The 27190-nt window shown below is 44.5% G+C and overlaps 1 protein-coding gene across 8 annotated transcripts in view; it reads left to right on the top strand.

The window, feature by feature from the left end:
• Positions 1 to 2109: 2109 nt before the first annotated feature.
• LRRFIP1 (LRR binding FLII interacting protein 1) overlaps positions 2110 to 27190 on the top strand; it is a 104142-nt gene continuing 79061 nt past the window's right edge. For all 8 annotated transcript variants that reach the window (XM_030951848.1, XM_030951840.1, XM_030951841.1 and 5 more), the window contains exon 1: positions 2110 to 2306. In XM_030951848.1, the coding sequence (XP_030807708.1) occupies positions 2217 to 2306 (90 nt within the window). In that variant the 5' untranslated portion in view covers positions 2110 to 2216. The remainder of the gene's footprint in view (positions 2307 to 27190) is intronic.

Raw genomic sequence — 27190 nt, forward strand, 5'->3', positions numbered from 1 at the left:
TGAGAGCTCAGTTTAAAGCCCCTGTGCTGCCTTGCAAAGCAGGTCCCTCTTAATCCACTTGTGTGGGGTCAGAGTAAACCTGACACCAAACCTGAGGGTGTGACGCACGTTCTGCTGCCCAAGCAAGGTGGGGGACTCATCCACCTGCTTCTGCTGACAAAATAATAATTTGATTCTTGCAAAGATAAACGGTCCCAGGTGCAAGGAGCAGCGTCGATGCAGTATCACTACCCAGTCAGTCTGAGGATGACTCAGATCTCAGGTGTTGTACATGAAAACTGCCAATAAATATTGAGCAGGCAGGTGTTGCCTTTTACCTCAATCAGGTTTAAATCGATGCTAAAATTAAATAATAATGATTAAAAGCAGCTTTCTGGTCAGAAGGGAGTGGGTGGGTTTTGTAGCCCTTTTTCTAGTCCTTTTCTCTGTCTATGTAATAATATGAGCTTGAGCCACTTTAATTCATATTTAGGGAATTAGCATGAAAATTGAGGTGTAAGGGCTGTTATAGGAATCCCAGCAAATACATGTTCCTTGTCAATGTGAGTTAATTAAGCACTGATGTACTTGAAACTAAAATTAATCCCGTCCACTTACACTTGTTAGGAAAATTCATTGTTGAAGAGACCCCACAGGGCTATGAAGATGTGTACGGTGTCAGGGCACAGGGAGTCTTGTTTCTGTCCTGCTCCCCCTCTATTTGGGGCAGTGGAACCCCCCAGCTTTACAACTGGCAAGGTTTTGATGCCCATTTCTATGATCTCTGGTAAATTTACTGTGCCCAGTTCTGGGCTCCTCAGGACAAGAGAGGCAGAGCTCCTGGAGGGGTCCAGCGGAGGCTGCAGAGCTGATGAAGGGATTGGAGCATCTCTGAGGAGGAAAGACTGAGGGAGCTGGGGCTCCTCAAGAGTAGCCACAGCTGAGAGGGGACCTCTGTAATGTGTATAAATATCCAAAGGGTGGATATTTATATATCTGGATATTCCAGAGCGTGGACCAGGCTCTGCTCCATGGGGCCCAGCAATGGGACACGAGGAACAGGCAGATGCTGATGCCCAGGAGTTCCACCTGAGCAGGAGGCAGAAATTGTTCCCTGGGCAGTGACTGAGCAGTGAACAGAGTGTCCAGGGAGGCTGTGGAGTCTCCCTCACTGGGAATATTCCAGAGCCATCCAGACACAATCGTGTACCCTGTGCTCTGGGATGACCCTGCTGGAGCAGGGAGGTTGGACCAGATGATCCTTTGTGGTCCCGTCCAACTTGACACATTCTGGGATTCTGTAATTTCCTACAGCTTGGCAGGGAGCCCAGGCATCCCAGCAGGAAGGGGGTTGGTCCACAGTGGGGCTGGGGGAGCAGGAAGGGGACCCCACACATCCCGATTTTGGGTGGTGAGGAGGAGAGTGAGCAGGGACCATCCCACAAACACACATTCACATCAACTTTGGATGGCAAGGACAGCGAGCAGGGTCCCTCAAACAACCCCTGCAAATTTTAGGTGGCAAGAGCAGAGACCCCCCAGACACACCCCGATTTTGGGTGGTGATGGGAGTGAGGAGGAATCCCACATGCACGCCGGTTTCAGGTGTGAGGGCAGCGAGCATGGACCCACACGCGATCTCGGGTGGTGAGGGCAGAGAGCAGGAGCCCCAAACACAGCCCGGGCTCCGTGTGAGGGCAGGGAGCCCCAAACACAGCCCGGGTTCGGGGGCAGCGGAGAGGGAGCCCCAAACACAGCCCGATTTCGGTGTGAGGGCAGCGAGCCCCAAACACAGCCCGGGCTCGGTGTGAGGGCAGCGAGCCCCAAACACAACCCAGGTTCGGTGTGAGGGCAGAGAGCAGGAGCCCCAAACACAGCCCCGGTTCGGTGTGAGGGCAGCGAGCCCCAGACACAGGCCGGGTTCGGGGGCAGCGGAGAGGGAGCCCCAAACACACCCCAAGTTCGGTGTGAGGGCAGCGAGCCCCAAACATAACCCGGGCTCGGTGCGAAGGCAGAGAGCGGACACCCCCAGCCCGCTTTCGGGCGGGCGTGAGGCGGCCCGTCCCCCCAGGGCGGGGGGCGGCCGCGCATGCGCGGGGCGGGGGGCGGTGACGGCCGCGCCGGCGGAGGCGGCGGAGGGAGCGGGAGGGTCGCTCGGGGCCGGCGGCAGCGGCTCCGGGTTCGGCTGCGCTCCGAACCGGGCCGGGCCGGGTCGGGCCGGTCGGGACCGCCCCGCCATGGGGACGCCGGGCGCCGGACGCAAGCGGCTGCCGAACCGGGAGCGCCTGACGGCGGAGGACGATGCGCTCAACCAGATCGCCCGCGAGGTAAGCGGCGGGAGGCGGCATCCCCCCTTCTCCCTGCTCCATCCTCCTCCCCTCGCCTTCCCCCACGGGCTCCCCCGAGCGCCGCGCAGGCGCCCCCGGCCACCGGCACCGCGGCGGCTCAAGGGCGAGGTGGAAGCCCTGCTTCACCCCCGCCTGTGCTTCACCGTGCCCGGGCTCCGTGAGGGAAGGGCGTGCGGTGCCGGAGCCGCCCCGCTCCAGCCCCGCCGCAGGGCATGTCCATCGGCCGCTGCTGATGAGGACCGCTGGGGTTGGTGTTAAGCACTGAAAATAGGCCGCTCGGGTGTGTTATGGATAGGTATAAATCATAGAATGGCAGCGTGGTTTGGGTTGGAAGGGATCCCGAAGATCATCTCCTTCCAAGCTCCCTGCCGTGAAACACCTTCCACTGGACCAGGTTGCTCTGAGCCCCATCCAAGCTGGCCTGGAAGACTTCCAGGGATGGGGGTGAAAAATGAAAACCAGAATACTGCAAGGTGATGATGGGTGTGGGCATAAGTGACCCCTCTCACTTGGAAACTGGTTTTTGTATTGCTGCCCACCAGATGCTGCATTGTGCTCAATGTGACTTTAACCTTCTAAACCAGCTGATTGCTGATGCTTCCTGCCTCCTTTTTCTTCTTACATTGGTGCAGTGGTAACCAAGATAATGTAAATTTGTTTTTTATGTTTCCTAAATCTGACAAAGCCCGTTCTCCGTCCTTGCTGTGGCCATCCTCCAGTGGGGGAAAGGGGGATGGATAAACAGCCCTGGGGTTCTTCTCCAGTAGGAAACCTACGAAAAAGATGGAAAGGGACAGTTTACAGGACAGGACTAGGGGGAATGGATTCAGGCTGAATAAGACCAGAGTTAGATTGGATATTACAGAGAAATTCTTCCCTGTGAAGGTGGTGAGGCCCTGGCACAGGTTGCCCCGAGAAGCTGTGGCTGCCCCATCCCTGGAAGGGTCCAAGCTCAGGTTGGATGGAGCTCTGAGGAACCTGGTCTGGTGGAAGGTGTCCCTGCCCATGGCACGGGGTTGATCTGAGGTCCCTTCCACCCCAAACCATTCTGTGATTCAGTGTTTAAACTGCTGATGGTGGCCATCCTCTTCCCCTAGTGTGGGTTATGTGTGTCAGCCCACCTGGTGGTGGTGTGACCCCAAGATGGGTTACAAGATGAATTGCTCTTCTGGAAGACTTTTGGGTCTGTCTTGGTTTCCTTTCCTGATTCAGAGCTGCAGCAGGATCAGGTGAATGCTAATGTATGGCTTATTTCTGGTGGCACTGCCTGGTGGGTTGAGTTAGCTGTGGCATTGTGCTCCCTCCTCATTACCACCAATGCCTTTCCAGTTGGTGTGCACCATTTTCTGGTGGTTTGTAGCATCTTTGGAGTGCATCCAGCAGAGTTTTGTGTGAGTGATTCAGATAGTGTGTTCTCTGAAGGCAGATTTTTGTGGCCGGGTGATGAGAAGATTCCCAAGGATGGAGTTTGAGGTAGGAGGACAAGAATGTCTCATGTCCTGGACATGAGATAGCAAGTAAGAGTGATTGTGCTGTCTGTTGGAGTCATGATAATATCCTAAGAATTGTTTTGGGACGAGGGTGTGAATTCCACAGATGTGTCCTGTCTGTGCTGTCACTTGATCAAGGAAGGCATCAGTCTCTAACAAGGAACCCAGCTGCTCTTTTCTGTTGCACGTTTTTCTCACACTTTCTCTTCTTTATCTTAGATCTGCTTTTCACTCCATTGTGTAATGGTTTGAGGACTCAAATATTGTGCTGGTTTGTGTTTGGTTTTTTTTTCCTTCTCCTGGGGTTTGTTTAAAGGACAACTCCGTTTGCTCAAAAAGCCCAACACAAGCATGTCTTTTATCTTTTCCCTTGAGTGCTAAAACTGTGAACTGCCAAGTTCAAGGTTCAGCATTTTCCCATATTATTTTATCTATTTGCATTACCCTGTCTCGGAGCACTTTAATTGTTTTGTTGTTTAACTGCCTGTTCTCCACACAAAGGATCCCAGATGAATCCTTCTGTATGATCCAGAATACATCAACTAAACCTTTTGTCTCTCCTTAGCAAGGATGTTGAGAGCCTCCATGTTAGGAAGGTGGGAGGGTTGCTGATATTTTGGCTCTTCCAGCTTTCCTCACAGGTGTTTAGACAAAGCTGGGACACAGACACTTGGCTTTTGCACATAAATTTTCACTCCTCTCTTGGCTTTGGTCCTTTGTTATCCAGAAGCCAGAGGTGATGGCAAGTTATTTGCAGATCTTAGAGTCTCATTTTCCCTATGGGAAGTATATATATTCCATATGGGATGGCCCAAGAGAGCATCCAAACCAGACTGATTCCCAGAGGTACTTTTTATTTTGTGGTTATTTTGGCAAACCCACCGTTCCCACTTTGCTATGTGCTCCTGTAAGAAGACAGCAAGACTTGCAAGGACTTTGTGAAACTCCTGCCATTTGAATATTAAATTTGTTTGGATTTGCAGTTCGGATGTCTTGCTCTGTGTCCTGCACAGCCCAGGAGAGAGCCTGGCATGGTGAAGAGGGCAGGAGAGCGAGCGTGAGGGGAAGTAACTGAGCAAGAGGAAGGAAATTGTGAGAGTGAAGCATCTTGTGGTGACAAGGGTTTAGTGGCAGTATTAGTCATGTTAATCAGTAGTAGTTTTAATGATTGAGGCACTTTCTGAAGTAGTTTTTATCACCTTGTCTGGAGCTATTCAGAGCAGAGTGGAAGGTGCAGATCCCTTCCATCAGGAAAAGGTAGTGCTGTACCACCAGATCCAGCTGCAGGGTTTGACAGGCAGGATAATTAAGTGGATGGCAAATATGTAAATATAATTAACACGAAACACGGTGTTCTGAGTTCCTGACAGACTCACAGGCTGCCACTCACAGGATTTGCTGTCCACACACCTGCCCTGTGCTGCTGAGCTTGTTTTTTCCCGGGCGGCAGCGCAGCCGATCGATGATCGGCTTCTCCGCTTTCAGGCCGGCCTCCACACCAGCAGATTATTCCGTGTTTTGGCCAATGGAAACTTTTGGGCTCTTTCATTGCCCTCGGTGAGCACATGCCAGCAGCGTCTGCAGAATCCAGCACTTTGATACTGCTCAAGGTCTGTGCCAGCAGAGCCGGCGGGAGCCGCGTGCTGCGCGCTCCTGTGTGGCTCGGGAAGGCACAGTCCTGCCTGGCTGAACCTTCCAGGAGCTGCCTTCCTGCTTGGATTAGATGGCTTTGATGTGATTACTCGAGACATTGTTTCTTAAAGGAATTTTTTTTTTGCTAACTTCCACTCCGTTAGCCACAGTAATAATTGTTCCGTGCTGCAAATCCAGCAAGGAGCTGTGTAAATGAGATATTTCTCTTGTAGGCAGATAGTGTTGGTTACTGTTTTTCATTTTCTTGAATGAGGAAGGACAAGGTCAATTTCTTGTTTGTATTAGGAATGTAATTGACACCTTGTTTTGCCACAGTTTTGCAGGCAGATGTGTGTTACACTGTTCAGAAATATGATCCTGCCGTGTGTCCTCTCTCTGCTAGAAATCTTCTTCATCCACCATTTTACAGAGCAGAGCTCTTTAGGTAATAATTAATTTGCAATTAGTAATTCAAGCAGCATAATTTATTTTTTATTGTTAGAGAAAGTAATGTTGCGAGGGTTGTGCCATCACTCTTTTTACACTTTGTCACTTTCAAGATGTCACCTACATCTTTGTACATACATAATTATTACTTTGTGAAAAACTAGCACGATCCATTTATGGACCATGCATTTGATTGTTTCACTGAAGTAATCAGTTTGGGCGTTGGCTTGTATTCTTAGAGATTCAAAAATTGGGATGTTACACTGCTATGAAGGAGCAGAAAGTGTTGCTAATTAGAAAAAGCTCAAAATGCAAATGGAACCGGCCAGCCAGGCTTAATGGTTACAGTAAGAAGGCACAAACTCACTCCAACAGGCTAAATTGGAGTTTAGAGACTAGTGAAGAGATGCTATGATGGTTGGATGTGGAATCTGTTAAACGGAGGGGTTAATTTGGGGGAGAAAACTGTTTTGTACAGCACTTTGGGTGACATCCATAAATAGAGATGGAAACAATTTGCTACAAGTTGAAGCTAAAGCCAGCAGAGTGGCTGCACAAGCCACACGAACTTTATTGAACTGTTATGCAAAGCAGAGCATTTAAAGCAGTGTGTTCCCTAAGCATATACTCCCTTAGGGTATATTCCCTATAAGATCTGGGTAGGGCAGGGGTGGAACTTTTTGGAGCAGTATTTGGCATTACAGATGTGTGGAGGCTTTTGCAAGCTGGGTGGATGTTCCAAGAGAATCCCTTAGAAACAGCCTGGCTTATGTAGCCCCAGTACTTGACTTATTTTTTTTATTGCATTACTTTGTGCCTTTAGGAGTGTTAATGGATGATCCAAACAAATGATCTGAGAAAAGCATGTCTGGCTTTTCTGTTCTAGAACAGAAAGTTACGAAAGCAAGGGATGCTCTTGGAGGCCTTGACTCAGCCTGCCTGACCTAAATATAGGAAGGAAGGAGGACTCTGTGGGCGAGGCTTGCCAGTAGGGCGTGGGGAATTGTTCCAGATTTGAGATGATTTTATGTGGCAAATATGCTCTTCATCAAACTCTCCTTTTTTCCCCTAATGCTTTGCATCCATATATCCAACAAATGGTGTTGGCATCACTTACAGTCTCTCTCCCCCAAGGTAAATGTGGGAAGGAGCAGTTTAAAGAAGTGAGATAAAAATCTCAAGACCCATCTCATGTTGGTTAAATGGATGACTGGAGCCTGTCTTACAGTCTGCCTCTCAACTTGAAATAATCAGTTGCCTTTTTTTTGTGTCCGTGCCTGGCCTGAGTCCCCTTCAGCTGTTCCCTTGCTGTCTGAGGAAGCAGCTGTTTAGGAACTGTGATTCCTGTTTCAGTCAAGCAAGGGACTACTGGTAGGATTAACAGCATGGGAAGCCCAGCCTCTGTCCCTGTGAGCCCAGATGCTGAGCTTGGCTGCAGGATGTAACACTAATCATTACCTCATCTAGAAGGATGTTTTTCCAGGCCCGTTGCTGGATAAAGTTGGAGCTCAAATGTGCTTGCAAGGCTTTCAACACTGGGATGTTTTATTTTTTTCATCCTTTGCTTGCAAGGAGCATAATCCAGGTAGTATTTTGGGTTTGTGGAGCGAGGTATGTGTCCCTCATGTCAAGTCAGCAGGTTGCCAAGAGCAGTGAATCTGTCTAGCTAGACTGGAGCACTCGTAGGCAATCCTTAAAATAGCAGCTCTGAAATATCAGCTGTTGTCTCGCTGGTGCTGAAATACTTTTTGGGGAGAAGCTGCCCACTGGAATGTGGGGTATGGGGGGGGGAGGAGGTGAGGGAGCTGCAGTAAACCAAATTTTCCTTGAGAAAGGTGACTTTGAGGGTTTATATTAAACCCCAGAGAAGGGGAGGTGCATGGTCACTCCAATACCAGAAGCAGAGAAGGGTCCCTCATAACTGGTGCTCTTGCACCTCTGAATCCACCAGTGGCACAGCTGGCTTTGCATGGAGTAGAAAAATAGCTGATTTTTGGGCTTCATCACACAGTAAAGATGAGGGAAGCGCTTAAGGGCTTCTTGTCAGAAGACATTTGTACCCTTTAACTCTCCTTTCCTTCACCTTATTTTACTTATGGAACAAGAAGTAGGCTGAAGAACTTTCCTGGCTAATGCTGGGAAAATAAACTGGCACTGAAATGAGGACATTGCATCAGGCAAAAATAAATTTCCAAAGCATCCTTATGGGCAGGCTTGGTGTAGAAGCAGTAGGTTGCAAGAAATGTAAGGCAGCTCTCAAAGGCCTGGCTGCAGAAGATTTATCTGTTGGAATTAAAGCTTGGTGTGGCACAATAAATACTAAATAAAGCAGTACTTCAGTGGAAGGCATGTGATGGTTTCAGATAGGCAGGAAGAGCCCTGCAGTGCTTGCAGTGTGCAAACGTCTTCAGGTAGCTGAATTAATTTTCTTTTATGAAGAGAGGAAGTTCTGCTCATGCTGTTAAAAACTCAGGGTTTTGGGGGTCTGTAGAGAGGGTACAGAAGTCTGGGAAAACACAGAAATACCACTTTGGTGCTGGCAGGAATGTGCCAGAACTCTGCCCAGTTGGAGAGTTTGCAACTCTCTCTCCTCACCTAGACCTCAGCACCAAAGGCATTTCTGATTAATATTTGGGTGGTTTCTCCTTCTGCCTTTAAACAAACTTAGCTAAGTGGCATGAGGTGTGAAGGGCAAGGCTGGGAAGCATTTCCCAGTGAGCAGAGCTAGGAGCACTTTTCTGGCCCAACCAGCTGAGAATTTTGAGTGTTGAGAGAGGAGAAGACTCAAACTCTGACTAATGCTGCTGTTTCCAAAACTGAGCATTGCTTGTTTTGGGGTGTGGATGTGTGCCTGAACCAAAAGCTGGGCAGAAATGGGTGGGCCCCTGGCTAAATGGAACAGTGTCCTCTAGGTATGGATTTGACTTGCACTTGAGCATCCATCCTGCAGTTCTGTGCTTTGTTCCCCCATCGCCTCAATGGTTCATGTTTTCCTGCAAGTGAAGTTCTGATTCACTGTGTGCTGCTTCAGGGTGTGGAATTCTGAAAGGAGACATGCTTGTCTTCAAATTGTTTGAAAAGATGTTAGTTTTGCTAGAACTTGCGCATTTTTATGTCTGAAATTAAAATCGTCTATTTCTGGGTTGAGGAAGGGTGGTTGTTTTGGGGTTTGGATATACTTGAACATAAAGGGCACAGCTCTGGTCTAAAACTTCAAGTGACTAGTTCTGACTTGAAAGTTTCACTGAATACATTGAAATAACTTTTGTTAATTTAAGGACTTGAGATCCTCTTCGATGCCAAGAAAAATGAGTGTCTGAGCTAATTACTCATTAAAAATGTCTGACCTAGAAGTGGAAAGTTGATTGCTTTGGGGAGTGCTTTCAGTAGGAAATCGTCTGGGCGTGATAGGGGGAGAGGTGGATTTGCTCAGTGGCATCTGCCTTGCCCTTCTGTGAGGCAGCTTGGCATGGGCTGTGGGTTTATCCACCTAAACACTCCTGCAGCTTCTCACAGTCGAGCTGGAGACAAGGAAAGTGATCTGAAAGTGCCAAATCTGAGCTGTGTTCCTGTCTCAGATTTGGTGAGGAGTGAGGAAGCCTCTTCATTTCTCATTGCTTCTACTCCTGGCTGGTTTATCACCTCTCTTTCCTCCTTCCTGCACACTGCTTTCCTCTGCAAGAGTGGAGATTCTTCTGCCATACAGCTTAACCCTCACATTAGGCTTGCTAAAACACCATGTGCCCTCTGGTTCTCCAACACTTTGTGAGCTCTTGGAGGCAATATTTGGATTTTATTTTTGTGTTATGTGTTGCTGTACTAGAAATCTGAGGCTTTGGTACGCCGTAATTGCCAGGTGCACCACCGTGGCCATGTTCCTCTTTTTAATAACTGGTAATCAGGTATGAGAGTGCTTGTTGTCTTTGGCATGGGAAGAAATGCAAAGACAGTAGTTGGGTCTCAGGGCTGCAGTTTGCTTTCCTTTTAGCTCTTGGAAGGTTTATGTGAACGAGACTGGAATATTCAATTTGCATCCAAACTTCTGTCAAAGAAATAGCAAGATGGTATCTCCAACTGGCTTCCTCAAAAATAGAGCTGGGCTTTTCCTACATGATGTTATAACTTGCAGTTTTTGGATGTAATTAGTGTCAGATTGATTTATCTCTCCCAGAGCGGCCGAGTTTACTGGAAGAGAGTTCCACAAAAGGAGTTTATTTGTGTGTTTGCTGGTGCAGCTGTTTGGGCAGTGACTTGTGTGTTAATGTTGCCTGCAGTGCAGTGGTGATGCCTCTGTCCCCCTGATGAGTCTCTGCAAACCATTCCCCAGTCCAACAGATGCTCTGCTCAGACAGGGAATGTAAAGGAGTAATATTTCTTCCCTCCTGGTTTCTGCTTGTGCGTATCTTCTGACCTTTCCCTTCGCCAGCATCTGCTTTAAATTTAATATTCCTTTTTTTCCCCTTTGCCCTCCTCTTTTGAGTACTTCCTACGTCCCAAAATAACCTTTCTCTAATCCCACTGAATACCATGTTTAGTTGAGTCTGTCTCTCGTGTGTGCCTTTGCCAGCCCTTTCCAGTAGGCAGAAATGGAATACAGGAGGATCTGGCACGCTAAAAGCTGGGTCAGGTCTTTAAACTCATTCCCTCAGGTCAGATGGATTTCAGGCATCCCCACTTGGGTCTTCTAATTATGGAGCATTTATCAGCTAACATGCTGGGATGACAGGAGAGCAAGGAAAGGCTCTTGGTGTGCCTCACATGCAGAAAAATCCCTGGGCTCTGGTCTCCTATCGGACTCTTGTAGCTTCACATTTTTTCCCTTTTAAAACACACGTTGCTTCAGAGTCAGATAGTTGAGATATGTCTGTTTTTATCAGTGCCAAAGTGCTGCAGTCTTCACACAAACCCATGAAATTGTCTTTGCTTCTGCTCACTATAAACAGAGGAAACAGCCTACTGCTTTGGGTTTTTGGTTTTTTAAATCTGTATTTATGTTTTGTTTCTCTCTAATTGCAAACTTGAAGTTCTTTCAACAGACTTGCCTGGAAAATAGTAGATACAACTTTATGTGCTCTTAGGAAACAAGTCAATTTTTTGATGTTCTACGACCCCTATTTCTTTGCTGTGCAACTGTGCATTTCCCATAAGCTGTTTTCCTTAAAATGTCCATTCTCCCATATGGAAAAAATGTGTGTGTTGGTCTTGGTTTGCTTCCTTTGCTGCATGTGCTGCTGGGGCTCTAAGAGGATTTACACTGACAAATATGTTGAACCAACATCTGTTGAAAATGAAAGTGGGCTTTTGGGACATGTTGTGTGATACCCAAAGGTCACTCTGCTCCATTGTCTCTTGCATATGAAATTGAAATCTGCCCCGATGTGGAATGAGTGCGTTGGAGCAGTGATGTGACCTAACCTTTACATGAACTGTGGAGGAATCCAGGGGCTCTGGGAAATACTGTGATACAAGAGATAATGTTGGTGTATGTGGAGAATGTCACTGTTTTATTTATAGAGGGTTACAATGTGTTTTTAGGAATATTTGTGCATTCTTGTTTAATTACCCTAGGGGGGGAAAAAATCATTATTTGGTGAACTGGAGCAAGTGAAGAAAGGTTCTCTGTGTGTGCTGGTGAAATGCTTTTGTGTCACTGATGGGATAAGCACATCCTGTCAAATTGAGCAATAATTTTCAGTCAAGAGGTAACTCAGAACTTTCTGTCTAACCAACCTAAACATTTAGCATTAGAAAATAAAGATCAGTGGGTTTGCAGGGCTGTTACAAAAACCTAGCCTGATTTCTTAGGGGAAACTGAACCTGCTAGAACAGAAACAAGCTTTTTTAGAGATCTGAATTATCCAGAGATGCTTCTCTGGGATCTGCTGCCTGTGCTGCTGGCTGCACAAGGCTCCTCTCTCAGTCTTCCCACTATAAAATCAATACAATGCACCCAAAAAAAGTCTTTTTGCTCTGTGAGTTACAGCAATCAGGTATAAACCCCTTAGGAACAACCTTTCTAAGATTTCCTTGCTGCACCTCAGGAACTGGTAGAAAACCTTAAGGGACTTGGGGTTTCATTGTAATTTCCTCTAATAGAATGTGATTCTCCAAGGGCTCAGCTTTTGCTGCTTGCCTGTCCCATTCTCTTACCACTTGTTGTTTCTTTGCCATTTTTCAGACACAGCTGCACGGGTCTGCACAATTTGAGTGTTAAATCGTTTGTGTGACTGAGGATACAATTTATAATTCTATCTGCTGGGGGGTAGAGGCTGCTAGGGAAAAATGGAGCAGGCAAAGGAAGGAGCTGCCTTGTGCTGCTGGTGCATTCCGAGTGGCATTCTGTGATTTCCAGAATCCCAGTAAAATTCCAGTAAAAACAGCTGTGGAGGTCCCTCTTGCTGTACCCCCCAGACAAGGTGTGTGTAGCCCAGTAGCACATTTCAAACTGAATTAATTTGTTGGTGAGAGGGTTAGGGCACAGATTCTCCAGGTAATCCATTAGTGCTCAGCCCCAGTTTGGAGGCAGTAATCCCCTCCCACCCCCACACAAAAGCTGTCCAATCGTTTCTCAAACAATGCTGTTTTTTTAGCCCTAATCCCAGTTGAAGGGTGGTTCAGCGCCATCACTGAACTCTGGGCAAGTTCTCCTGACATGTCCTGGCTCTCTCTCGGGGAATTCCCCTTCCCAGGAGGGAGGGGATTGTGGAATGATAGCAGCATGAGAGGGTAACAACTCCCGTCCACCAGCCAGGTAAGATCATCTCACACATTTCTGATTACAGAGAACAGTGTGGTTTTCAATTTTTTTTAAATTTATTTTTTTGACAGGTCTCTAAAAATTGCTGGAAAAGTGTGATTTTTTTAAAGAAAACCTGGTTCCCTGTGAAATATCCCCTGTGTGCTTTTTCTGCAAACTGAGTGTAGGACTTGGCTCCTCTCCTGGAGAGCCATGGTTTCAGCGCCGTTGCTAAATGTTTGAAGTTTGATATTTGTGCTTGAAGGACAGAAAATCCAGTCCAGCATGGTGTAGTGGAAGCTGTTATCCATCCTCTGCAGCATCCAGCTGTACTAACAAGAAAAGCCCAGCTTTTTTAAGGTGGTTTCTCTGGATTTAGACACTTTCCCTTACATCAGATTTGCTCGAGCAGGTTGTGGCGTTCCCTTGGTGGATGTTACAAATGGAGACTTGCAGCCTGTGTTTGAAGTGTTCTGCCTTTCCCTTGAGGATATGAGTTAGCCTGAGGGAGAGCTGTGGGCTATTTCCTGTAGCAGAATATCTAAATTAACCAGAAGCACAGTCCCTGTGCAGGAAGGTGGTACAGTTGGAAGAATTCCATGTAATTCTTTCCCACCTGGATCTCTCCAAACTTGTTACACAAAGAAGTGGTCCAGAGCTTAACAAAAATGTGTAGCAGTGAGGGGCATGAAAAATCACAATTTTTACAATAATTCACTTGTATATGATGATTTTTGTTTTACAGGAGTTTCTCTCATATGGCAGATTTGAAACATGGCTTGTTTTATGTATAAAATAAAAACAGTCACCCCTGGTGACATCTCTTGTAGGATCCTTCATGCAATATATTTTATATACTGCACTTCTGATCTTATCCAGTGCTTGTGATGACTCTGGGCCCTTCTTTTAGATTTCATATAAATCAGTGCAGTTGGAGAGGGTGAAAAACCAGTGCCTTGCAGCTTGTAACCGTTGCACAATATCCAACAAAACAGCACATTGTAAACATAATAAAATGGTCTGTTAACAAATTGCTTTATTAACTCTAATCAGTCTAAAGAGCTAAATTTAATTAAATCTGCTTGTGGATGAGAACATTCCACTCATGGAAGGGTGCACTAAAGGTCATCTCCTGTTTTGAATCTTAATGTTTGCATGTGAAAGTTTGTTTTGTCTCTCATTTGCTTGAGGTCAGGCAGGGATGTGCCTTTAAGGGTTTATTAATATTAATTATTTGAAGAGGTTTTGTCTCCCTGCCTTTTTGTGAGAGAAATTAGGAATATACCTGTAAGGCATGAGGAAGAACTTTGTCTATTAGATGTAGTTGTAGGTATTCAACACTTTTTGAAAGGAAAGTAAAAGGAGATGGAACCTTTTGTTCTGATACTTGAATGTTTCTGTTTTGAACTCCTGCTTATTAAAGTACTTAACTCTAAATAGTAATTTGTTTTTTAAATATCTTGAATTTTAGGGCAATCCTTTCCAGGGCAAAAGGTTCTTAAATGAGGAAAAAGGAGAATATCTATTTTCAGATACATGGCTGGGAAAGGAAAATGCCACTCAGTGCAGATATGAAGCCTTTTTCACTACTGAAAAGTTGTCTTGGACTTATTTTTTTAAAGGATGCTCAAACAGTATTGTGTCCACATTTCTGAATGGCTTCTGCAGCATTGTTTGGACATTTTTATATTAAATTTTGGAAGAAGGCTTTGGACATCTGCCTTATCATGAGAGTGTTCCAGCACACTTGATTTTTGTCCTGCTGTCAATGAGCTGTGGGATTGAGGATCATAACTGTTGCAATGAGGGCTTAGCAGAGATAAAATAAAAATTATTTTGACTCCTTAACAGTTTAAATAGTGCTGATAGCAACAGATAATGTGGGGTCTGTGTAACCTGGTTTGATTGTGCAGTCTGATCACAGACTTTAAAGAAATGCACCTGAGGGGAGGAGTGCTGAGCAGTCAGTGCTGCCCAAACACTGGGGAGACACGTGCTGGAGCAGAGAGCAGGAGTTCTGGGAACTGGACAGGTTAAAAATCCTTCAGCAGTCATTAGAAAAATTAATTTCACTTGTATTTATTACATTAGACTCCAGGAAGTTCCACGAGCTGACACCATGGGCATGGCAGGAAATCCTGCCTGGCAGCCAAAAGTCTCCGTGTCACCTTGGGAAGGCCTGCAGGGTTTTATAAATTTGATCATTTGTTATGCCTGTGTTATACCTGTGTATAAGTTTCTCCTGAAAACCTCAGGTGTTTTTATTTCTGTGTGCAGAGTTTTATAAATTTGCTTAAGGGTAACTGTGTTACACCTGTGTTGTGTTACTGCTGAAAACCTTAAGTGGTTTTATTCCTGCATGGGATAAAACACTCTTATGTGAGAAAATGCACGATGGTTTCTTGGATGTATTTTTAATATTAAAAAAAAAAGGATGGGGAGGCAGAGGGGAGAAAACAGAGGCCTGGGGGAAAGGTGAGATGCTGGTAAGGAGCAGCTGATAAGTTCTGGCAGCAGTGGTGCAGCTTTGTCACTCCTGCAGGGTTTTGTCTGCTCCTGGCCTCAAATCTTTGTTTCTACTGCCTTGAATGATGTTCTTTACAAAAGGCTTTGCAAACTGAAAGAAACTCCATAATGAAGTGTAAGTGGTAGGTGTGATGGGTTTTTTTCAGACTCTCTGTGCTCCTGCTCCTTGAGAATTATGGGGTGCTTTGAAAATAACTCCAAAGGGGGAATTTTTTTCCCCCCCCTTCATCCAGGAGAGTTTGGATTTGGCGTCAGGCAGGCTGTATAATTCAGACATACTGTGCACCAGACAGGCAGTTTATATATAGAAGCAACACACTTCTAGTACTGTCTTTAATGTGCTAAGCTTGACAGAATTCCATCTGAGATGCAATAAGTGGTTGCTCTGGCTGGATTTGCTTGCTGATGGAGACTGGGGGAAAGAGGGAAAGTGTGCCCTGTTAAATAAGGGAAATGCACATAATTAACATCATACATCAAATTGTTTCCTTCAAAATATTATATATGCTTTCAAAAAGGTCAATAAAGCAGTTATGTGATTTATTGATTTATTTATCGTCATGCTCTTCACTTTGCTTTTGCCTCAGTTGTACAACAGGAAAGCAGGCATGGGATGCAGTGAGATGAAATATCCCAATGCTGCCAAACCAGGACAATTATATAAATGGATTTCATTTCCAATTCTGTAGTGTTTCAGGGGGTTCTTTGTGAAGTGTGACCTGATTGTGCAGGGAACACCTTGGGAAGTACAGAAATGAGATTTTTTTAATTTAACATAATGGGCCTAGTTGATAATCTTCTATGCTTAGTTATTTATTTGATACAGCTTTTCTTGCACAATAGTTTTAAAACCAGTCCTATTTTTATAGTACATGAAAATACTTAGGCAGGGTGGGAGTCAGCAATAAATATTTTTATTCCCTAAAGTGGTGGCTCTTGGCCAATTTCTGTGCTCTTACTTATCAGCTGCTGCTCTTAATTCTGCTGAATTCAAACTTTTTTTTTTTTTTTTATCTCTGAGAAGCAGGAATAATTATTGATGCATGATTCCTGCTCCTGAGTGTTGTTTCATTAATGAGATGCTGTGATTCCACAGTTCTTGAAAGGAGTTCATTCAGGGGCCTGGCTGTGCCACTGCCCTGTGTGACACTGTGCAGCTCAATCAATAGAGATGTTGGCTTCAAAGTGTCCTTGTGTTTTCCTAAGTTTTATTGAAGATGGAGTCCCTTGAAAGATTGTATGGCTGGCAATGCTCAGTGTGATACATTTTTTTCCCTCCCCCCCATAAAAAATAAATGAAATCAAACTTCCAGCATAAAGGTCTCTCTTAAATAAAAGATATCCAAAGTGGGGGCTGGATCTGAGCACAGCAAGGAATTTTCACTGTGTTGGTTTATCTCCTCATCCTGCTTGGTTGCTTATGCTGGGAGATTATGCTGCATAAAAATGAAATCCCAAGACAGAAAAAAAAAAAAAAAGCCCCAAACCCCACACACTTACAGCTTCCTAGAAGTTTTGTCAGTCAGTGCTTATTTTAGAAATGGGCTAGTTCAGGGGCATGAGAGAAAATTATGGTAATGCCACTAAATGCTTCAGTAGTCAGATGTCAAAGCACTCTGCGTTTATTTTGCTTGAATGCCATTTAATGTTGCTGCTTTTAGAAGATAATGTTCTGCTTGCTCACTTTCATGCATCCCATGCTGGCATCAGCTGTCTCCATTATGGAATGTTCCAAGCTCATCAAATCCAGAAGTTTCAGTCTTCTTTTTTGGTTACTCTTAAGTGCAGGGCAGAAAACAAGAGCCTGGTTTGTTCTGTTGTCTGGTGGTTTATTCTACCATAGCTTGAAATTCCAGGGGAAGGGGCTATGGCTGGAATGGAAATGGAGAATGAACTTCCCTCACTTGGACATGGATTCAAACCAGGAGCAGAGTGATCCTGGCAGAGAACTCTGGGAAAATCTTCAAATGCCACACTGCGCACTGTAACACTTATTCAAAAGAAGAAAAAAAAGGGAAAAATGAATTTATTGTGGGGGAAGAAAAGGAGGAGAAAAAGGATAGAGGTGTTGTTATACCTTAAAATATCTTTGAAAGCAAATGTTGGTGTTGATTTTACCAGCTGCTTGGAAGTTGTGCCATAATTAAGGGAGGGGATGTGATCCTGTGAGTCCATCCAGGGCACCAGTAAAGAATGAGAGCGGAACCCAGTTTATGGTGCATCTTTATCCTCCTTTTTTAATTCCCAAACACTTGCTTCCCTCACTTTTCCTGTTTTTGGAGAGGTGAAGCAGTGCTGGCTCTGGGATGGTGTCACCCTAAGGTTCTGTCTTCCCCTCCCTGCTGCTGACTCACATTTGCACCCCAATGGCAAAGTTAACCCCTTAGAGGAGCAAAAATAACTCTTCTGGGAATGCACAGTGCAGGAAAACTGCCGTCCTTTCCTTTTTTATTTTCCTTTGGAGTTTGGATTTTGCCTCAGGGCTGGAAATGTACTGAGCAGTTCTGCAGGCTGAAGTAGGTCAGAGTGTGAACTGTCTCAGTCTCTCTGGTTCAGGTGTCACAGAGCTTTTCTGCTTGCTGGCTAACTTTCAATTCCATTCTGAAACAGATTAGAGGTCGTTGGCAGCTTTTTTTGGATACAGCATCTTGGGTATTAGTGAAACCATTGCAGGAAATGCTTTTTTTTGTTTGTTTGTTTCTTGAAGAAGACCTGTCTTTTCCTGCCTGGATTTGGCAAGGTAGGAAGCCAGAATTGATTATTGAGATGAATTGACTGGAAGGTTAACCTGGCTGTTGATAGTCCTTCACTATCTCCATGTCAGGATGGTTTTAATGTAGTGCTGGTCTCTAGCATCTGAAATCTGTTATAAAGTGATTACACTGGGTGGAATTGCACTTCAGAAACCACAGCCTGAGTTCAGCAGTAATTGCACTGGACCTTCTTTTGTGAGTAAAAGCTCCCTGATGCAATGGATGTTGTCTTAGGGTACTTCTAAAAGACAAAGATGTATTTAAAAGCAGCTCTGGTTTACTAGCAGAATCTAGAGAAAATGACCTTTTGTGCTTGGCAGTTCTTCTCCTCCTCTAATTCACCTTTTTTCCAGTGCAAATTTGAGAAGTTCTGTCTGTGTGTCCCCAAAGTTTGGCAAGTTCAAACCATATAACTTTAAATATTTAATTCTGGAGAAGAGACTTAGTGGGATTTATGAATGAGGTGAAAGAATAGACAGGACAAGCCAAGAGATTCTTAAAAGTTCTGACTACTTTTGTATGTACTTCACCTTTCATCACTGCTTTTGGACTGGAGTCACTTCCTCAGATCCAAGATTTTTGGCATCCTGGCTCTTCTCTTAATGTAGCTGCAGCAGTGTTAGACCACGATTGCTTAGCAGTAACCTCGAAGAACTTTTTGAGGAGAAGAGCTGGAAAAGTATCCTGCTAAAGTTCAGGAGAAGAGCTGTCCCTTCATCTGCTCCTCCCACCCTCAGAGCAACCAAGTGATGTTTGTGCAAGCAAAGGGGCAACAAATGACACCTCTGAATGGGCTGGGAGTGCTCGTGTTCACCTACTTCTGGTAAAAATGTGAAAAAATCTCATATAGAGACCTTTGCCTTCTGGCTGTGGCTGAGGATTTCTCCCATGCAGGAGGGCTGAAAGCTTAGCTCATTTCTTTTACGAGATTATGTTGCAATCACTTGCCATGTGAAGCCAAGCTTTGTCAAAAAAGACATTGAAGATGACAGCTGAGAGCTGAAGAACTGGCACGCCTAAAAGGGAAGGGACTTGTCACACTTGTTGCTGCTCAGATTCTGTGCAGGCTTCTCTGAAGATGCTGCAGATGCAATATTAACCTTCCCATATGGTGTGTGAGAGTGGGGTTTGAGGGACAGAAATCTCTGTGGGACAACTCCAACTGAACCAGCCTCTGCTGGACACCTCCCTGTGCTCTCCCAGCTTGGCAGCTCCAATTCCCCCCTATTTCTGCTCCTCAAAGGTGGCAGTGTCTGCTTTTCCCATTGGGACTGTCACTCCTTAACTAAAAACCAGATTTCCCAATTGCTGCAAAATACCAGTTGAGGTCTGAGCCTAAATATATATCCCTGATTTTTAATTTATGAAGCATGGCACTCCAAACAGGCATGAAAGTAAAAAGATTTATATGAAAGCTTAAGAGGAGAGCATCAATTCTTTTCAACACTTCCTCTCAAAATGTGAAGCCTGTTTTGTGTCTCCAAGTGAATTTTGAAAGGGCTGTTGCAGACTCATAGTTGGATGCTAAATCTTGTCCACAGAGATATTCATGTTTATCAGTTTCAGCTGCTCATTGTACTGAGTGAAGCAGTTCCATCATCCTGAGCAGTTCAGGATGACAGATGATCAAATTGATTCTTAAAAAAAAAAAAAAAACAAAACTCAAAAAATTGCTCAAAGCTTTGATTTGTACTGGTAATTATGGCTAAAGACCTCTCTGAGTTACAATTAACTTTAATAACCTCATAAATATTCTGCAAATATAATTAAGGGAAATTACATGTTAGGGAAATAAAGATTAAGTGGCTGTGTTGGTGAGGACTAATAGGCCCTAGCAGAGCTGTGATTTACAAACAAGACCTCACAGAGAAAGTGGCAGCTGTCTGGCAGGGATTTTGTTGACGCTTCTAATTCGAGGAGATAGTGTTGTTTATACACCTTGTGCATCAATATTAATAATTATATTGGATAATTTAAGACTGGTCAACATTAATATCACCAATCTGTGCTTGGATTTTTGAAGGCTTGAAAGGTAAGTTCAGCTTGAATCTACTCCCCTTACCCTTTTTCCCATTGGATGGGGAGGGTGAGAGAATCTTCCCCAGAGTGATTCCCAGGCAGGGAGGCACAAATAAGGAAGGGCTGTGTTGCATGAGGGAGTTATGGGAGTTATTTGGACTTGCTCGACAGCTGCAGCCCTCTGCTCTCGTGTGAATGGTTTCCTTTTTGTCACAGTGCTTATTTTAATGAACTCCATCTGCACAGACAGCAGCTCATGATCCCTGTGGATGCACTGTGCATGCCATGAGTTGTCCAGTCTATCAGGTTGCACATGAAAGCTGGATATGAAAATGAGCTCATAACCTGCAAAATTTATTTTGTAGTGAACTCCCTGGGGGTTTTTTTTGTCATTTGGTTTTAATTTTTTCTTATTTTTCTTCCCCTCCAAAAGTCATGATGATAGTGGCTTACCATTTGGGATTTTCCTGCACTGGAAAGTAATCTTTTTTTCTGGAATCTCTGGTTTTACTCAGATATTGGTGTAGAAACTCGATGTCCTACCCTTCAACCTCTTACCAAGACAAATATGACAAAAGAAATACAGAGTGGGATTATTTTAAGGAAAATTCCATCTGAAATCAAAGAACTTCTTTTAAAACAGAAATAAGGAAGCAGAATCAAAACAGAAATAAGAAAAATAACTTAGATTTGTTAATAAGACTTATTTTTTAGCCTCAGCTTGCTCAGGTAAAGTTGCTTCTGCCTGAATTTAATATATGAAGGATGGCATCCAAAGCTTACTGGGAATATATGGTGCAGCATATTTTCCTTTTCCTCTGCCATAGGTTGCACATAAATCCTCAAACAGCTCACCACACCAAAAATAAGGCTGTAAAAATATCTGAGCGCATGGAAAAATACCTCTCCTGTTGCTAGCACATCAGAAATTAAAAGAATCAGACTGTTTGAGGCACTAGGCGGGGACCTCTTAAATTAGTAACAATTCCCTGAACACAAACATCCAGGTTTTGGGCAGATTTCTGGAAATGAGCAAGCTAGTGCTGGCACTGAGATGACAGTTCCTAAGTAGTATTTCAGAGGAAGTGTTTGTCTGAGGGCTTGAACAATTTCCAGCAGCTGACATTTTGCAACCAAAAGTGTGCCAAATTAGGTAATTTACGTTGCTTTTTCACTCTTTGTGTTCCACTTGCTTCTCCTTACATTGCAGCGTTGACACAGAGAATTCCTGACTTAATCTGGGACTGCCTGAGAGCATGAATGAGTCACCTGAGCACTTCTAATAATCTTAAAATGACACTGTGGAGGGGAGTTAATGCCTTAGGCTGTCGCTGGTGGGATCTGTAAACTCTCATGTGCAGCTGTCAGGTCTGTATTGATAAGGAATTGCTGTTGCAATTGGATGCCTGTGATAACAATTAGGATGGAAGAGATGCAGAAAGGAAACTCAGCTGTTAATCTGGGCATGGTTTGCTGCTGGAGGCTCCTTGGGGCACTTCCTAATAACTTTCTATCCTCCTTATATTGTGGTGCCCAAAAGTGCAAACAGTAATCTCTGCACTCAGTAATCTCACTCTCCCAGGCAGATTTGGGAGCACTCTCAGTGCTTTTCCTGTTAATGAAAAGTTAATACCACCCACTTCCCACAAATCCTGTGGAAGCAAGAAAGGGAGAGTATTTTACAACTTCCTCTGATTGGCATAGCTAAGAAAGTGCTAAAATTCAGGATGGTGCGTCTTCTTGGTCCTGTTCCTTAGGCATTTCTTCAGTTAAAGCTTAAAGATGACTTTAATATCTTAATCATCAGAATGCAGGATGTTCATTCCTAGACTTTAGCCACAAACTGAGCTGTTTGTGTCTGGTGTGGCTGAGTCTCCTTTCTGTTCAAAGGAAGCAAAGTTTACGTGGATGCTCTTGCTCTCCTGGTGAAGCAAGAATTCCTTGCTGTGTTTCCAGGCAGCTTTTTACAGCTTGTGTGGCTTTCATCGCTTCCAACCCTGAAGTTGGGATTAAAAACATTCTTTCAGGTGAAATCAAGTGTTCATGAAGAATTTAGCCTGTCTAGATTGTGCTCTGTAGGACTGAACTTGCATTGCTCCCAGGGCTGTGGATGCTTAGGCAGTGGGGGTGACTTTAGTTGGTTGTTTTCATGAACTTGTCCTTTTCCTGTTTGTAATAAACACTCTGCTCAGGTGCATGAACAGACTAAGTGTCAGCTGGCAAAAATAAAAACGAATGCTAAACACGGGGTGAGAATAAAGGGATTGGGACTGGATTAACCAGGATTTTGCTGGAGAACTGGGTTAGAAATTCACTGTATCATGTGCCAAGGTTCCTGTCTGGTTGAATTTGCTGGAATGTTGAGTTTTAAAAATTGCAAAACTAAAACCATGATAGACCCTGCTGTACTAATGGTGCAGCTGATGGTTATTCCAGATTTTTATGTAGGCTGTTGTTGATGTTGGTTTAAATTTAGATTTGGAAAAATCAAGACACTGTCTATTTTTAAATGCAGTATTCTGTAAATACCTGTGTGTTAACAAAGCTTAGTAACCTTTTACTTAAAACCACTTCATCCCTAAGTCCTCTGGGGCAACTTGAACACTTTGAAACCTGTCAGCTACCAGTGAATTTGAAATTAAAAGCCTAAGGCTCAGATCTGTGAAAATATTTTTTTTTTTAGTATGTATGTCTCAGTGACTTAAAAGCTCCATCTCTGTAGTTGTGTGCATTTTTTAACATCATGGTCATGCAGTTAAGGGTCAACTCAGAGACTTGGAGTGGTCTCCCTCCACTGTGGCTTTGTCACATCAGGGCTGATGTGGACATTGCAGAGATCCTGATCTTGTGTTCTCTGAATGCTTGAAGTAGGTTTGAATCCATGAAACTGAAAACCTGTTTACGAGTATTTGGGGAAAAAGGTTCATATTTAAAAGGTTGATTTTCATCATTTCCAGTCTGAGCAGTGGTTGGTAATGATGGTGACAAGAAGGGAAAAAATAATTTTAAAGTACATTTTAAAGTAATGGAAAAAAGGAATTTCTCAATAAGTTTTCGTATTCCAGTTTCTCTTGGAAATGGTTTCCTGGAAAGCCTGGTGATGTGTCGATGGACCATTGCTTGGGAAGCTAGGAGTGAGAATGCCTGGGGGAAGTGCAGTGTGAGTCCAATGGAGTGGTCTTTGAGTGCTTTAGTGAACACATTTTAAAGATAAAACCAGCACAAGAACTGTGCTGAATCCACGATGAAACACCCCTGTAGCACAAAGGGTTTAAATGTCACTGTGAGGCATGAAAGTCTTGGTTTGAGGAGAAAAGACTATTTTTATACAGCTTGTGTGCTAGAAAAAAACGTGGTCACATAACTGTCAGTTCTGATGCTTCTTTAAGATCAGGAATATAATATTCCACTTATATTTAGCAGAACTATGGCTCTGTGTGAACGCTTGAACATTTGTTCTTTTTGTAAAGGCTCTGGCAGCTCCGTGGGGTTCAGAGCAGTGCTGGTGCTTTTTGACCCTGAGGGGCTGCAAAGGTGGAGTTTTAAGTACTCTTCATGTTAAGACAGCATAGAAAAGCCCATAAAAACCCACTAATAATTGTATTTATAAAGAGCATTGTTGCCAGCAGACAGGCAGGAATCCAGTTTTGGAGAGTGATGTGTGCTGTGAGGAACATGCAGCTTTTCCAGAGTCCTTTCCTGGCTTTCCTGTCATCAGAAAGGCATTTGCTCGTAGTAAATGCATTTAATGAAACTAATTTTAGAACTACAGGTCAGCACTTAAATTTGTTTTCTCCTTGTTAGTCTCACAGCTAGATCAGGCCCTAAATTTTATAACAAACAGGACTTCCAGGTCTCATTCCTTCTCCCTGTGCCAGGGCTGCCTTTCACACAAACGAAAGAACACAGTTGTCGCCAGTTTTGTACCCTTTCTAAGTCAGATTCCATTTTTTAACACTTGAATCATATTTCCAGCGCTGGGGTGGTGCTTTTCCCCCCCTTTCTTACTCAATTTTCCCTTTGTTCCCTCTCCTTTATTTCTTTTGTTAGCGACAGAAATAGCGGTTGCGCAAATCAGCAGCGCTGTCATGAGGAGACATCGCAGCGTGAATGTGGTGGAAAATGGCCAGTTTTCTCTCCTTTTTTTATTTCTCTTTCTGCACTGACACACCACAGAGGGATGAGCAGTTAAATCACTGATTTCCTATGATTTTCCAGCCTGTGGCTGGACAGGGAGCACTGGGCTGGTTGGTTCAGCTGGGCTGAAGCAGGGGGACTCTCGGAGTATCCCTTGTGTGGAAAATGCCAATCAAATGTTTTTAAAAAATTTTAGTTTCATGATATGGTTATAAAAATAGCAGTATAAATAGAGTAATAATAATTTGGACAATTTGGATGAGGACAATATGAGACAATAGAAACGAAGAGTTATGGACAGTCCAGGTACCTTTTCTGGGGCAACATAAGCCCAAAAAAGACACTCGTTAACAGAGGATTAACCCTTAAAAACAATAACCTGTTGCATATTCATACACCTCATACATGATACAGAAATTCCATTCAAACACAGAATTCTGTCTGGTCATTGGCAACTTCTTCCTCTTAATCTTAATGGTGTCTTCAGGGCTGAGCGAGGGAGGAAGAAATTTGTTTGTTCTGATAATGGAGCAATAAATTCTCTTTCTCTGAAAGATTTAGCTGTCCTGTGGCTGCTATCTCATTGCAAGTCCTTTCTTTAGAAAAAAAGTATCCTGCACAGCACAGTTGCTATTTTAACATTTTGTTATAACCTAAAACTATATTTAACACACTACTTAAGAGAATTAATACAGCATTAGTTTCTAATGCAACACACATAATATTCATTTCAATATTTGTGAAAAGCCAATCATAAAATACACATTTCTCATTCACACCTTGGCATCCGAGCCGGGCTGATTCCTTGGAGCAGCGTGGCTGCAGTGCCAGTGCCATCTGTCCCCTGTCGCTTGGATCCGTGTGACCGCGGCCGGGGCTGTCACTGCTGCAGGGGACAAACGGGCTGGGGCTGGGTGGCAGCTGCCGTGCCTGCTCCGGGCATTAATTCCCTGAGGAGATCGGATCAAGCCGTGCCTGCGGAGTGGGAATGTTTGGTGGTCCTGGCAGGGTTTGGTGGCCCCCAGAAGGATTTGGTGAAGGTTTGGTGGTCCTGGCAGGGTTTGGTGGCCCCCAGGAGGATTTGGTGAAGGTTTGGTGGCCCTGGCGGGGTTTGTTGGCCCCCAGGAGGGTTTGGTGGCCCTGGCAAGGTTTGGTGACCCCCATGAGGGTTTAGTGACCCCCAGGAGGGTTTGGTGGCCCTGGCAGTGTTTGGTGGCCCCCAGGAGGGTTTGGTGGCCCTGGCAGTGTTTGGTGGTCCCCAGGAGGGTTTGGTGGCCCCCAGGAGGGTTTGGTGGCCCTGGCAGTGTTTGGTTCCACCTGCTGCTGTTGGTGGAAGGACGTGGCAGAGGCTCAATCCTGGACATCATCAAAGGAAAACAAGCCCTTCATGTTGGCTTGGTGGTGGTGAGAATTGGTTGTTATTGCAATGTCACAGCAAGATTTAAAAGCTCAAACAGATGCAGGGAGAATGATCAATACTCCCAGCGGTGCAGTTCTGTGGGATTTACAGGACTAATAAAAAACAATGCACAAAGAGGGAAATAGGATAAACACTTAAATTTCCTCATAAAAGAGATGGCTGGAGTGAAAGCTGTGCAATGTTTTGCTGTAAGGAGGTGGGAGTGTATGACTTTACTGTGACTGTGATAAAGCTTTCCTTTTCCAGAGTGTATTTAATCCACGGGAATCTGCATGAAAGTCAGGAATGTATTCTAGGAGTAGCACACTAAACCTGTCACCTACTTTGCTAATTATGTGCCATTTTGAGAACAAAAGCTAAACCATGTGAAACATCTGATACAGAGCAAACTCCATGTTTAACCCTGATCGGCTGAGGGGTTTGTTATATGGTGGGTGATGGTATTGGCCAGATAAATCAGGTACTGCTGACCCTGTAATGGTATCAGTGTTGTACTTGCATTGTCCATCGCAGCTAGAACCCTTATATAGTCAAATATTTAGGCAGGCAAGCTGTGGTCTCAGCTGAGTGTTACCAGAACATCAACATGCAAAAGGATGTTTTATAAATAAGAGATGGAAAATCCTTATTTGTGAAGAGTAAATGTTACAACCTAGCTGCAATGATGTTCTGTTACATTTGAGTGGATAATTTGTTACCAAAGGTGATACCTAGTGAAAACACATGAAAAGTATCAATTAATTAGTTGAAGAGCATCAATATTAATTTTGTATCAATCTCTTGAAATGAATCATCCTGGTTGTGTTTTTGGTGGGAGAATCAGTCGGAGGAGATCAGATCATCAAAAGTGGTTCACAAGTGGCCACCAGAGAGGCGGACTTAAAGCATCAGCGAGTGTGTGCTGTGTCCTTTGCAGTGGGGCAGCTGGGCTCTCCTTTTGGCACCTCCCAAGCCAGCCTTGGGCCTGGCTCTGCAGAGCCAGTGTTTGTTTTGCTGCCTGAGATAAGCTCGGCAGGGTCCCGTGTCTGAAATCCTGTCAGTGAAATCCCAGGAGCTGCTGGGCTGGCATTCTGTGTTGGGAAATGGGACAGGGCTGGGTGGGCTGGCATTCTGTGCCTGGCATTGGGAAGTGGGACAGGGCTGAGCCAGCTGCTGGGCTGGCTGCCAGGGCCCTGGAAGGCTTGCACGCATCCCCAAGGTATTCCTTAGTGATGGAGTTCCGTGGGTGTTCCCCAGTGAAACCCCTGCAGGTCTCTGCTCCTGCTGGGCATCCTTCCCTGCCACCCCTCAAGGCAGCGTTTGGAGAAGAATTATTCTTAAATTGGGGTGGCAGAACTGGCCAGTGAGGAGTGGAGGCTGGGCTGGGGCCCTGTCCTGGCTGCTCCTTACCTAATTTTCAGTATCAGTGCTCAGCTTTCAATCTGCCATAAAGCAAATGCAGGTATGTCCCTAGTGTGAAGTGGCTTGTTCCTCCTGAATTGTACATTGCCTAAATTCTTCAGAAAGAAGCCAATTAAGTCTTTCTTGCATAGCCAAAGAGCTGTTTCAGATGTATCTTTGTATATATCATCCTTGGGATGATACTCTACACTTACTTGCCTCTTAAATATTCTGTGGATCACTTTTTTATCCTGCTGCTCAGTTGAAAAATAACATAGTGGAAATTTTTCATGAAAAATAACACGTAGCAATATTCTCACACA

The sequence above is a fragment of the Camarhynchus parvulus genome, chromosome 7 (genome assembly GCF_901933205.1).
Source record: "Camarhynchus parvulus chromosome 7, STF_HiC, whole genome shotgun sequence".
Classification (NCBI taxonomy): domain Eukaryota; kingdom Metazoa; phylum Chordata; class Aves; order Passeriformes; family Thraupidae; genus Camarhynchus; species Camarhynchus parvulus.